The sequence below is a fragment of the Pagrus pagrus genome (assembly GCF_965226575.1).
Source record: "Pagrus pagrus genome assembly, chromosome: 19".
Taxonomy (NCBI): domain Eukaryota; kingdom Metazoa; phylum Chordata; class Actinopteri; order Spariformes; family Sparidae; genus Pagrus; species Pagrus pagrus.
In genome coordinates, this window is record NC_140203.1 from 5,161,788 (window position 1) to 5,175,830 (window position 14,043).

General features: G+C 43.7%; 1 protein-coding gene across 3 annotated transcripts; it reads right to left on the reverse strand.

Annotated features, from left to right (window-relative positions):
- Positions 1–370: 370 nt before the first annotated feature.
- egfl7 (EGF-like-domain, multiple 7) lies at positions 371–13,652 on the reverse strand. 3 transcript variants are annotated; one of them, XM_084382497.1, is made up of 9 exons: positions 13,440–13,652; positions 8,081–8,345; positions 6,525–6,647; positions 5,478–5,590; positions 4,682–4,777; positions 4,379–4,588; positions 2,515–2,591; positions 2,031–2,193; positions 371–860 (listed from the first exon to the last, which is right to left on the reverse strand). In XM_084382497.1, the coding sequence occupies exons 2-9, from the start codon at positions 8,158–8,160 to the stop codon at positions 841–843; spliced, it is 882 nt and encodes a 293-aa protein (XP_084238623.1). In that variant the 5' UTR covers positions 8,161–8,345; positions 13,440–13,652; the 3' UTR covers positions 371–840. The 3 variants fall into 3 exon arrangements, with proteins under 3 accessions (XP_084238623.1, XP_084238624.1, XP_084238625.1); XM_084382498.1 differs by lacking the exon at positions 13,440–13,652 and adding an exon at positions 11,139–11,378; XM_084382499.1 differs by lacking the exons at positions 8,081–8,345; positions 13,440–13,652 and adding an exon at positions 6,732–6,777.
- Between the last annotated feature and the right edge of the window lie 391 nt (positions 13,653–14,043).

Genomic DNA, 14,043 nt, shown 5'->3' on the forward strand with positions numbered 1-14,043 from the left:
AATTGTTCTTGGACGAGCCAGAGTCGGTTAAGTCACCTTTTCGCCTTCAAATTACGACAGGCTTACTTGCAGTATTCTGTATTTATAGAGTATAATTATGATAATGACTTGAGTTTGCAGTAAAATTATTGATACTGAGTGAAATACATGTAATCAAACAAAAAACAAATACAGTATTTATTTCTTAATGTCTTCTCAATCAGAAACTTTCCCTCCTAACACTGAAATACTGACAGCCACGATAAAAAAGCCTGTAAGTCTGTAACGTACAGTCGTATCTCAAGTCAAGCTGCAAGTCATCGAAACAAGTCACAATGACTCAATGCACATCACTATTCAGCAATGTTTTCATACAAGAGAGCACACAAGGTGTTTTTGATTAGGAGCTTTTATTACAAAATGTTACAAAACTATGTAAAAATGTCTATTGGAGCACTGAGAAATAACTAAACGTAATCATAATTTAAATAGATAAATACAGATGTCCACGTCAGCCTCGGGGCCGAGAGGGAGGACACAGCTGCACTGATGTAAAACAAACACAGAAACAAAAGTGGCCGACGTGACCTTTGACCCTCAGGAGGGTTCGATTCAGATGGTACAGGGATGATGTAATGCTCAAACGGACCCTGCTTACAGGTAGTGTTACAAGAATCAAGAATCTGACTGTAATCCAACAAGAAAAGTAAATGAAGCCGTTGGGAACAGCTGACCACAGTCACAGATGATTTGTGCTCTCTGCCGTCCCGTTTCTTACAAACATCAGCCATCTCGGTGCGTACAATCTCTGGCATGTTTGTGTCATTATTAACTGGAAGTGTAGCGGGCCAGGTTCTGTGGCTAATTCTCCTGGCAAGAACCTACAGAGGAGAAGAAACAGAGAGAGTTACCACGATATACTGTAATGTGATGTATTATATACATTACACAACGCTTTGATCTCATGATACCTGCTGTGATCCTAACTGAGAGGAATGTGTGAATTAAAGAAAGTTGGTTTGATGTTTTCATAGCTGGAGCTTCATAATCTGAAGTCCCAAAATGTAATAATTTGCCATAATGTAATAAAGTAAATGTGATAAAAGCTCCTTACACAATAAAAATCTCCAATGTGGAGTTTCTCAAAGTTAGTCAGGTTTCCATGTGCGAACTGCTTTTAAGGAGATTTCAAAATATCAAGGGATTTTATATCGTTTACCGCAATTTAGCCTGAAATATTTGCACAATTAATTTAAAGTGTTGGGGAGTACTACTGCATATGTGAAAAAAACCTGCATAAAGCCTTTTGTGGCTCCAGAGGAAGCCTTGTATTGCATTGTGGGTAGTGTAGTCCACTGGTCTAGCGTTACACTCCTACAACACTGTTGGACTCATTATGGACATTTTAAAAACATGTGAGTCGATACAGCAGAACCAGAGATATCACCTTTTTAATTCCCCACATCTTCTTTTCTTCCTTGCCTACATTACCCATAATGCATCTAAGCCACTGAGTGACATCATGGGAGGCAACTTTACAACTCCAATTTGCTCTTAAATTGCTAACCTAATGGAAACATGTTTGATTACATGACACAACTAAGACTATAGCTATTTTAGCAGCTCGGCTACCGAACCCCAGTGTTGTTTTGAGCTAAATGCTAACATCAGCATGCTAACAAGTCCTCAAAGCAACACCGGGGTCAGGTACAGCCTCACAGAGCTGCTAGCATGGCCGTCATCATGAATGTCTTCAGGTTTCATTTCACTTTATTGTTTTTATTGAACTTCATATGTCAGAGCCAAAACGTGTATTATGTTACAGACAGAAGATTTTATTATGTGATTGGATTTTTTTATTAATACATTTTATTCTATTACATTATGGACACTTGTTACATTTGGGCTTTAACGCTGATCTTTTTGGAGAAGTCTAAAAAAAATGTTCCTGCCTTTGCGTCCTGGGACACAAAGTTCCAGTGGTGCTCGACTAAAAATGGGATTTTGTTTTCGGCTCCGAACAATCAAGGGTCAGCCCTGTGGTCACTCACATGTGCCGAGTCGCTCCTCCAGGAAGCCGATCTGCTCGCTGAGGGAGTCGATGCGGTCCAGTTGCTGGAAGGAGTGGGACAGCAAGGTGGTTTTCTCGGACAAACCCTCGTCCAGCGACAGCGGGAAGAAGCTGTTGAAGGGGGCCAACGCCAACTGCAACTTCTGCACAGGGGGAGGCGGAGGAGAGGGCGGGAAATGAGGAGAAATTGGGACTATTACTCACCTCGTAAACAAAAATCAATGCAGCCGAACTATACTGCAGCAGCTAATCTACATTTACCCTTTCTGCTCGCTTTAATAAACACAGGTTCACGTCTAATAAAACCCATCTTGAGGGTCTGGCATTTCAAAGAATCTTTGGCGATTAAAAAAGCAACTCGGATTTTATTTCATACCACAGTACGAGGACCAGCGGTGCTCCTGGTGAGCAGGGCTGGGAGGTATCGGGGTCGGGGGGGGGCTTTTATTTGAACATGTGTGTACCTTTTCCAGGAGCTCAACCCTGTTCCTCAGGCTCTGCACCTCCTCCGTCACGTTCTCCGCCAGGCCGAGCCTTCCACCTGCGGGAACCAGACAAACACAGAAATACACATCAGAGGACGGCGATTGGATTTGTGGAAACCTCGAGTGAGGAGGGGCAGGGAGAGAGGGGGTTAGGGCGCAGATCAAAGGCGGGAACGAAGCTTAATCCTCGCTCTCAGATCCAAAGTTTATATCTCGGAAGATTCCTCCGAGCGGCCTCCAATGATTCATGGCCGCAGCAGCCTCTCTAAAATCTACCAACGGGGAATGAGGAGCGGGGAATTTAGGGCACAGGGGGGAATCGTGGATATGGGAACGGACGGCTGAAAGAGAGGTCACCAGAAATAGCCGAGCGCTCTTCAGCCCTCCTGTGAAAATGCAATCGTGTCCACCCGGCTCCACCAGACGGGAATGTCCCCGGAGAAGGCCGGGATGCAAAAATTGGGGACCCCCTGCTTTCTCGCTGCTCGCTTTAGCAGACAGACCTAAAGCGGCTCAATCTCTCCCAGATGTGGTCCATTACCGAGACAAGAATGAGTTGAGAAAGAGGGTGAGGAGGAGGAGGAGGAGGAGGGGGAGGGACTGGCTATGACCCCCAGCAGACAGGGTTGATGGAGCTGGAATGAGAACACAAGCGTTGGCCAAGACGTGGAGGGGGAAAAAAAAAAAAAAGGAGTGAGATGGAGATCCAGAAATGCAGTCCAACACTCCTCCAAGATCAGCTTGGCAGAGCCCGAGCGGGGGTCTACTCTTTTTGAGCGGTGTTTATATTTGTGATCTCCATCAACATGTGCACAGATAAAGGAATGCAAGTTCAAGCAAAACGTCTCTGCTGGCCTTGCATTTTTTTGCATCTCGGTGAAACTGAGGACGCTCCTCAAAATAAACCCCCGTGTCGCTTTCACCGCGCAGAAAAGATCCGTCATACTTTGGCTACTCATCCTCCCTTTCTCTTCATGTGTTTTTCCGTCTTTCTGCTGACTGTGCAACACTTGCAGGAGCCTCACGCGGAGTCACGGGGGTGAGCGTCTCAATTTAGACGTGAATTCGGGTCTCGCTTCCCGACAGAAAACGCTGATAAATAGGAGCGAGTTTGGAGCGGAGCCCTGAGAAATGTTTGGCAATCTAACATTTCCATGGAGATATTTCATCTTGGAGGCGGCCAGACGTGAGACTGTATCCCCCTTCAGATTTACAGTTTGGTGACTCACAAAAAAAAAAAATCCCCCAAAAGTGGGAAAGATTTGGGAGAAATCAGGAAAAGGGAGGTCTTCTTCAAGGTTTCACGTTGCATTAATTCCCCAAAAAGCAATAACGCTGACAGAGAAAAGGACTGAACTGAGGTCAACTACTGAGTTTGTAGACATTGAGGGGGGGGTATTGTTTTGTTGCTAAGATACAGGAAGCACACACATACGAAAGTGGACTTTTTTCATGGCGAGAGACAACATTGCAACATTTTTTAAGGGGACTAATGGAGTGTGCGGGGATAAAAATATGTCTGTATTAGCATGGGAGCTCTATTGGATTCAGATGTTTTGCCATACTCACAGGACTAAACCCGAGTCATTATCAAGGACCAAGTGGTCCCAGTCTCACCGCATGAGGCCCGGACCACAAGACATCTGTCTGGAGTCGGCACCAGTCGCAGTGCATTATTACTCACGGTACGAGTTGAGAGTGGCATAGCGCGTACCAAAAGTAATAATGGACCGCGAAGCTGGTTATGTTCTTTCTTTCTTCTGCTCTCCAGACACTTTGCTGCTGCAAGACACAAAGTTACACCATGTGAAAGCACACACACGCTCCTACGCTGCTCATTTACCCGCATCCGTGTGACCACCCACTGTTGCCTGGGTGGGAGAGGGAGGAGTGGCAGGAGGTGGAGGAGGAGGAAGAGGAGGAGGAGGGAGGCTTTGACAGGAATGGCCATCTCCGGTGAGCCTGAAGCCGTCTCTACAAGTGCATCGATAGCTGCCAGCTGTGTTCACACACTCCTGGCTGCACGGCCGCCGCTCGCTGCACTCGTCCACATCTGACGGACGAGAAAGGACAAAGCAGTTGGTTTCACGTGCTCGCAGAGACTTGTGAGGGTGTGCAGGTAGATGTGTGTGTTTGTGTGGCTCACCTGTTTGGCATCGGGGCCCCGTCCAGCCAAGCTGACATGCACACTGGTTGGGTCTTAAGCAGGTACCTCCGTTCACACAGGGCTGTCCACACACGGCTGCAAGGAACATTTAAAGGAAATACTTAGCATTTGGGGGAAAATCCAATTATTGCTTTTCTTGAGGAGAGTTAGATAAAGACCATTGATACCACTCTCATGAGCTTAGCTTAGCATAAAGACTGGAAGCAGAGGGAAACGGCTAGCTTAGTTCTGCCCAAAGGTAAAAAAATATGAAAAAAGAATGAAGAAAGATATGTCTGACCAAAAAAACAAAGTTTTAAAGTAGTTGTATGGGTGGCTGTGTGCTGGGCTGTTGATTTTCCAAGAAGTCACTGTTACCCGGCCAAGAAATAGTCCAACTCGTAGGCTATAGCCCACTTTAAACCAGTTAGCTTAGCCTAGCATGAAGGGTGGAAATGGGGAGTGAGCTTCATTGTCTACAGTTAAATAAATACGACCAATCAGCACCTCTAAATTTAAATTAGCACAAAACCAGCCATAAAACAACATGCATTTTGCTTTTCTTTTTTAAAGCCCTTTTTTGAACCTTTAGCCAGAATTTGGCCCTACTTCCAGTCTTTATGCTAAGCTAAGCTAACAATCTCCTTGCTATGGTGGTGTCGATTTGCTCATTTTACTCTCTGCAAGAGAATTAATTAATTATTAAAGTATTCCTTTTCCACTTCCCACATTACAAATGGAGGTAATACAGGTAACAGATCAACACATAAGGCCGTCGCACGTCCCTGCAGGTTACCTTGGTTGCAGTTGTGAGAGTGAAACCTCTGCCAGCCGGGGCAGCACTCTGGGTAGAAATGCGAGGGAGGTGCCGCCCTGCTCACCTGCCGGTACGCCACCGAGTACACAGTCCTGTGGAGACAAAACACAGACACACACAGTTACAGTCTGCTTTTCCTGATTATTCATAATGCTGTCATCACCATCTCGTGTGTGGTTGAGCCCATCCGGCCTTTTCCATGTTCTGTCAGAGAGAGAAAACGCTGATGAGAGGATGGGAATGTGGTCAAATGTCTAAAACCACAGACCACTGACGTCCAAGAGTGTGTCAGAGATGAGATAGGGATGGAGGGAGGGAGCGAGGGCAGGATAAGAGATGCAAAGATCCAGGCTGGAGCCGGCTGAGACTCTGGTATGTTTGGTTTGTGCATAGAGAGATACAAGGTGATAAAACTGAAGCAAAGGCTTGAAAAACAAAGTAAAAGTGACAAGTAATTCAATCAAAATCAGGATGGGATTAGAGGCCTGTTGTTGTCTGAGGTCTGGCCACAAAACGAGCAACAAAAATCCCAAAGTGAAACTGAATTTTGGCAGCGAGGGAAGAGTTAAAACAAAAGATTAAAATGGAGGGAATGTAAGGGGGGGGGGGGGACGACCCGAAAGCATCAGAGCTGGAGAGAGATGGAGAGTGTGTAAGTATGGAGGGAGACGCAGTCCAAAATAAACATGACCGCGGTCTCTGCGGGCAGGCAGTTCATTTCCCGTAGTTACACAAAGTGCTCGATATTTAGATTCCACCCAAATATGTGCCACCATGACCCAGTTCTGTGTAAAACATGTATTTTTGTGTACGTGTGCGCATGCAGGGGGAGTGAATGTCTATTTTATCTATTTACAACTGCACGTCTGACCATTTCCCTTCCTAAACATGTCGAGCATTGTTTACCCCTTTATGAAATAAACACTTGTTGACACCGCACTGACCCGAGCCCTGGTTTTAGAGCCGGACTGTACAGGTCAGCTGGCGTCACTGTTGTTCACTGAGGAGTGCGTTGTTGTGACTCACTTGTATGTGCTGCAGAGGCGATGTCCGTGACACAGGGTGATGTAGGGCTTGTGCACCGGCTGGACGTACGACTCTGTTGCCGTGACAACGTTGTGACGGTGGTCTCGGCCGCACACCCTCCTCCTGAGAAAAGGGAGACATGTGATTGGACGTTAAAGGACAAGTTCACCCAAAAATTAAAAAAAATTAACTCATTATCTATTCAACCTCATGCGGATGGAAAGTTGCGTAGTCCACGAAACATTTCTTGCAGCGTTCTCCTAAAAACTAAAGTAGATAAAGACTACAAAAACAACCAAAAAAAGTATAAAATGGCTCAATACAGCTCGTCCTTTGTAATCCAAGTCTCCAGAAGCCCAGAGATCCCAAAGTGATTTGAAAAGATGTTATTTACGACCTTTTTTAAGCAAAATCTTTCCTGTAACTGTAGCTAAAATCATTAGCACGCTTTTATCTGAAAGTTAAATATGAAGTTAAAACCAGGAGATAATTAGCTTAGCTTAGCTTAAAACTGGAAACAGTGTGAGACAGCTAGCTTGGTTGTTGAGTGACAATATGCTTATAAATGAAAAACACTATTAAATTATAGCTAGGAGATAGTTAGCTTAGCCTAGCTTAAGACTGGAAATGGGGAGTCAGCTAGCTTGGTTGTTGAAAGATAATACACTCGTATCTGAAAGTTGTATAACAGCTAGGAGACAGTTAGCTTAGCCTAGCTTAAGACAACAAACGGGTTCCAGCACCTCTAAATTACAGTGATTAACATGCCGATGGAAAGTCACCCACCCTGCGTGCACGAGCTCAACCGAGCATTGAGGGTGTGAATATTGTCTTTTAAAATCTATTTTGGGATCTCAGCACCAACCTTTTCTTTTTTACTGGTTTAAAACAAAGTGCCCGTCTACTTCTGTTTTGTTGCGAAGCTTCAGAAATGTTTCGGCAGACCACAAAACTTCAACCCCTCGTGTGAACTTATCCTTTAAAAAGTGACCTGAAATACAGACTTTGGGCTTCAAAGAGCACCGGAAGCTGTGCTAATTTTAGCTGAGAAGTTTTTAGTGCTTATAAGAGATATTTATAGGTCTTAAGTGGCTCCAGTCTCGTTAAGAAAGCTTGAACAACTCCAGATTAAAAGCCTCATGGTTTCTGTTTGTCACCAAAAAAGTTGGCGTGCGGCCTAATTGCTACTGACCGACCCGTGTAATCACTCCCGAATGTGTCAGAGTTAAGAGCCGATCTTTGACCTCTTCGGCTCCACTTGACCTCTTCGTTTGCCTTTCGGTTTATTTTTGTCTTTGTGCGAAACCAACTGAAAGTGACAAGGTGAGGCTGCAGACTCTCAGGACTGAAGGGGAGCGCTCCGGTTCCTGAGAGAGTGCACGCTGCAAATGTTTAAGTGTCATTCCCCCAATTTGTACACATCCGAGAGTGGGCGAGAATGTCGAAGGAGGTCGCGAAAACAAACAGGTCTGAATGACGGCCGGGGAGGAGATGTGTCAGATGAGCAGATGACAGACCATAACAAACACAGGAAAGAGCATCGAGTGAGCCGTTACCCGTGGTGAGCGACGAACTGCGGACTGCCCATCACGTGAAGGATGAAGAGGGAGGAGGAGAGAAGCAGCGTTTGGTACATCGTCTTCCTCTTTCCCACGTTCCCCTCGCTCGGGCTCTCACACACTGTGCCAGTCGGAGGGAAGAGGAGAGGAGGAGGACGAAGGGAGGGGAGGAGGAAGGGGCGCGAGGGGGTCGTGGATCCGAGCCAAAGTCCTCCTCACGCTGAGAGTGTTCGTTCTCCTGCAGGAGGGCGACTCCAGCTACCTGCAACAGAGAGGACATGTGAGATTAAAGCAGAGATTCAGCACTGTTGTTGCATTACAGTGACTTTAATTAAAATGTCTGCCAACAAATGATTTTTATGATAGTTCTGGGAGACATTTGTTTGTTTCTAAACTATCAATTTTTCCTTTCCCAGGTCAGACAGAGGAAGAGGTCAGAGGTCAGAGTGCAGTAAAGGGTCCAGATGTTGCATTTCTAGGCACATAACGTCCTCTAAAGATTCTCCATCGATCTTTTGTTTGTGCTTTTAACTCAAGGGTTAGTTCGCGTGGGAATCTCAAGTGTAGACACTCGACTGTCCATGTGAAATGACACAGAAAAGCCTTTTTGAGAGAAGCAGAAACTTGTTGATCGGCAGATTTCTACTTGTCTAAACAATCCTTTCAGCCCGGCTACTGGCACAACCGTGAAGCCGAACTTCTGACCTAACCGAGCAACACGCGAGCACACAACCGGCCACATCTGTAGGCATCCGTGCATTACGTTGAACTGTCTCTAACCTCCACCTGCAACGGACTCTGAGACTTGCAAGACAAAGAACGGGGCAAAAAGACAAAGAATGTCCCTTCACAGCACTGTTCACTTATCCCCTCACACCATGTTGGATTATTACATACTGCACAGGATTATAAAAAGGACTGAGCCATCCGTCTCCAGAGTGCATGACAGTCAGCTTGGACCTGCAGACCAGATACTGAACCCTTTGGTGAAACCTCTTAACAAGGGTGTTAAAGCAAGCCGGGTGCGATCGCAGGTTAAGGGACTGCTGCAGCCTGCAGGAGAGCCTTCGGTTATCCTCGGCTGACAGCTCGCATGTCTCTCTGATCCCCTGCTGGCTCGACGCCCGGAGACAGGACACGCACATCTGTAGCCTGTGTGTTCATTCACAAATCACTATGACTCGCAGCACAGCAGGGGGCCACTTTAAACACAGTGTGTGTGTGTGTGTAGAGCACGACCCAGCATCATTACATTGGCATTGAGGAAGGTGCTGCAGGGTGAAGCAGCATGTCCAAGAAGTTTATATTAGTTGGGTGTGGTGAAGCAGTGTCCCCCACAAAAACGCCTGATTAATAGCTTTTTATTATGTTGGTATGAAAGTTTATTAAAATATTAAAAAGTCGTCCTTTGGGACGCATGAAGTAAATTATCAACACAAGGGATAATAAAAAATAAGTAATAAAAAATGAAGTGGTGGATAGTTTAATTATTGAAGAAAGACTTGCATTCCCCATAAAATATTAGGAATAAAGCCTATAAAGATTTTTAGGGAAAATATCGGCATATTTCTTTGCAATGATCCTCGATTGTGGTTATTAAACACAAGATTTGTTTAACAATAGACGTATTTGTCTAAAATGACACCAGTGCACTGAAACTGTAAACTTTACTGGGAGATAATTAAAAGAAATGATCCCAGGCATCTTCTTTCTGCATTATAATCTCCAAAAGTTATGACATCCGCATGTGTTAAACTATGGAGGACTGACACTGCCAAAATCAAAACTAAATAAATGGCTCGAAAAATACATGAATATGTCATTAAATGTGCCAAAAGTGAAATAGAAAAATTAATGTAAGCAATAATTTATTCATAAAATGTGACGTAACTAACTCGCCAATTCTTCTTATGCAAATGAGGGGGCTGTCAATCGGGCCAGTTAAAGCAGAAATGTCAATTTATGTCACATTTTGTAAATGAATTAATTCCCTCATTGATTTTCAAGTTTGTCAACGATATATACATTTTTTTATTGAGCCATTTTCTTATTTATTTATCTTTTTTGGTAGTTTTGGTCCTCCATATCAGACGACCTACACGACAACCAATATATCTGAGTAATATCGCAATAAATTATTTCCACTGTTGATCATCAAATGTCATCAAATGTCTCGTTTTGCCCTCAACCCCAAAAAATATTCAGTTTGCTCTCACAGAGGAGCAAAGATGCCAGAAATATTCACATTTACGAAGCAAGAATCAGATAATTTTAACTTTTTGGAAAGAATATTGAAGTAGCTGGCGGTTAATTTAACCATCGCAGCTCTACAGTAAACTCAAAAAGCAGCACTTAAAATATAAAATAATCATAAATAAATAAAATATAATTCATACATCGCGTGGCTCAAAGCACGTTTGCAGTGTTGCGAAAAGTACCTGAAAGTACTTGAGTGAGAGTAAAGATATCATGCGTCACCCATACGAATAGTACTCGAGTAAAAGTATCTAAAGTGTCTGGCAGTAAATGTACTTAAGTATCAAAAGCACAAGTAAATGTATATTATACATGTATTTAAATGTATATTGAGCATTTTTTAAAAATCTGACTGCTGATAAAAGACTTAATTTAAAAATGCGAAGGTAAGTAACGAGTAACTAAAGTTATCAAGTAACTGTAGTGGAGTAAAAAGTCAAATGTAATGGAGTGGACGTACAAAGTAACAGAAAACAGATATACTCGATGCCTTAAAATTGTACTTAAGTAGAGTAAAAGTACTTAGTTACAATCCATCACTGCACGTGTTCTGACCTACTGACACATTAGGAGTCACGTTTCTCACACTCGCCATGAGAGGGCGCTATTTCACAGCACTGTGCTGGACTGGACTGGAGAGCAACATCACCCTCAGCCAGAGCACCATCTCTGTAACACTCACGCACGCACACGCACGCAGTCACGCGCTCACGCATGAAAACGGATGAAGATAATAAAGAAGTAAAAAGAGCCAACATGAAGGAGGGCGCATGCATGGATAAGAAAAATAACCACAAACCGTGCAGTGAACAACCAGCTCCCCCAAAACACACACACACACACACACAGACACACACGCACACACGCACAGTCACGCACACACTGGCAGGAAGCAGAGAGACGCTCGAGGCTGGAAAACAAAACTTTAGTCCCGTTATATTCCGATTGTGGTGCGTTCAAAGTCCAAGTGATAAAACTCCCAGCCAGCAGTCAGGTTTCTCCTCAAGACTGTCAGGGAGAGAGAGCATGGGGGGTGATGGTAGGGACCTCCTCCCCGCTCCTCCAGCTGGGTGTCCCGCAACTCAACACTGCCTTGCGCTGGGTTACCGCGTGTGTGACGTCACACTTAATTTCTTTTTCTTTTTTTTTTTTCATTCATAACCTCCTGAAGGCTTAAGAAGCTGACTGACGGGCACAGGGACCCTGCAGCCGGTGGGATTAAAGGGTAGCTTCAGTTTTTTGAAGCCTGTCTTGAAAAAAATGACTCATCTCCGTGAAGAAGCAGATGTAACTTCAATGTCTAGTCCTAAGAAAATTATTGTTTGACCCTTAACGGAGTGAAGACAGAAGGTTACGGTTGGACAAACGCTTTATTTTACTTTTAAAGGTGTGAAACTCGATATAAACTTGAAATATTTACGTGTTTTAACACTATTATCGCAGAATTCAAGAGCGTAGATAAACAAATGTTTTTAAATGATAATCGTCAACCGTCATCGCTGCAGTTCTAGTCCTGACATGCTTCCAGTGTAAGCGGCCGGGCACAAAATCTCACAATAAAATCCAAATTTACTGTTTTTATTTTTAGTAGAAATTCCCTCTTTGTTCCTCGGTAGAAGGATTGAAACACAGACGAGACATTTGTTGTAAAAAAGACAGCGACTCTGGAAGACTTCCTCTTTATTTAGAGGACAGTTGAATCACATTTTTTTGCATAAACTGTGAATGATTAACTGCGACTGAAACCATTTATTAAAAAATGTTATATAATGTGGAAACCGCAGCTATTTAGAGTTAAAAGGAAAACACAATGTTGATTAATGTCGGGTCTTCTAGTCTTAGTAGGTCCTAAATCAAATGTACAAATGAAGAAAAACTTACAACCTTCCTGTTTGTGCAAAAGAAACAAATGTCTGTCAGACTGTAATTACAATTTATAGCAATTAAAAGCTTTAATTCTGCTTTTTTAAAATAAAGTCTGCAAACACTAATGTGCCACTTTCATTCCTTTCCTCAGAGAATTAACACATATTCCTCCAGCCTGACATAATAATAATATTGAGTTAATGCATTGACATTTTTTCTTTTTGGGGGCTTTTTTCATGGCTTTACACGGCAGCCTCTGTGCATGGAGTGCATTTCTACTAAGACGTAATCATCTAACCGTTTGTTTGTTTGATTGTTGGTTTGTCAGCAGGATTACACGAAAACTACTTAACAGATTCCCACTAAACTTGCATGGAGGATGGGTACCGGCCCAGAATGGAGCCCGCTAACTTTTGGAGCGGATCCAGGAGCTTTTTCTCACTGTCTTAAACATTGCGAGAAACATAGCGTTTTTCAACATTTTCTTTAATTCCTCTGGAAACGATGCGTGGATCCTGATGACAAGAATCAGGCATATTTAGGTGGCTGGTATCTATGTGTTGGCGGAGGTATGCGCTCTACTCAGTGCCATTGTAGCTGTGAAATTAACAAGTCTTAGAGGTATGAAAATCACTAATGGGCCCAAACATGATCCTTTTATTTTCAGACATGTTTGCAGATAAAACCAACTCTGTATCATCTCACTGCAGACCCGTTCAACTGACGGCCCCCGAGCCGAACGCGGCCCTTTAACAACCTATTTGCGGCCCTTTGGAGGTTAATGAGGACATTCATTAAAAATACTTTTGATTTCATTAAAAAGTTTGAACCCAAGCTGTCCTGGCTGTCCTTTTTCTCACCTGTTAAAAAGTTTTTTTTACAGATTGTAAAGCCCACTGAGGCAATGTGATTGTGATTTTGGGCTACATAAATAAAACTGATTTGATCTGAATAGGAGTGCCTTACAGTATTTATTAGGCCTCCAGTGTTGTTTGCACCACATGTAACAACATCTGGCCTGTAGCTATACTATTGTTCAGCTCTAGCATACATTAGTTAACATTTGCTTAAACGTGTTCAGCTTGTTAGCTTTGTTACCTGTCTGCATTTGTGCAGGTACAATACATCAAATAAAGTTTGATTCTGACCTCGAAAATGAAAAAAACAACAAAAAAACAACACATTTCATGAGCCTTTAAAAAAATTTAAAAAAATAAAGTTGTAATAAACTTACCCTCGCAGTATGAGGTCATCAGGTGCATGTGCGCGCGCAGGCTGAGCGGCGGCCATGAGCACGAGCCGCCGGTCTGGTGGTGCATTAGAGGACTCTTCCATGGTGCCACTTTCTTTTAAAGCGTGCTGCTGCTGCTGCTGCTGCTGCGTTCAAATCAAAAAATTCAAAGGCCCCGGTGCTGTGAGTCGAGGTGCTCCCTGTGAGTCGGCCGGCGACAAATGAAATGTCTTCGGGCGTTTTTCAGTTGCTTTTTATGCAGAGCTTCCTGTGGAACGCAGGAATTGGACGGACAATCCCAAACCGGACTTCCTGTGAGTGTTTGCCGCTGATAAAACCCCTCTCCTGCACAAACACTCTCCATCCTGCTCAAACCGCTTCACGAATCTGATTTTGAGGCATTTTTCTGTCCCCCATTGTGCAGCAGACATCTTGAAAGGGGGGTTGGGGGGGCCGAGAGAGATGCCTGCAGACCGCTCACCTCATGGCCTTCTGCTGCCTTTGCAGTCCAGAGGAAAATTCAGGAATCATCAACACTGAGAGGGTGTTTTTTTTAATAATTACTGAAGATTTACACCTAGCTTGCACATTGGTATTTCAAATACTT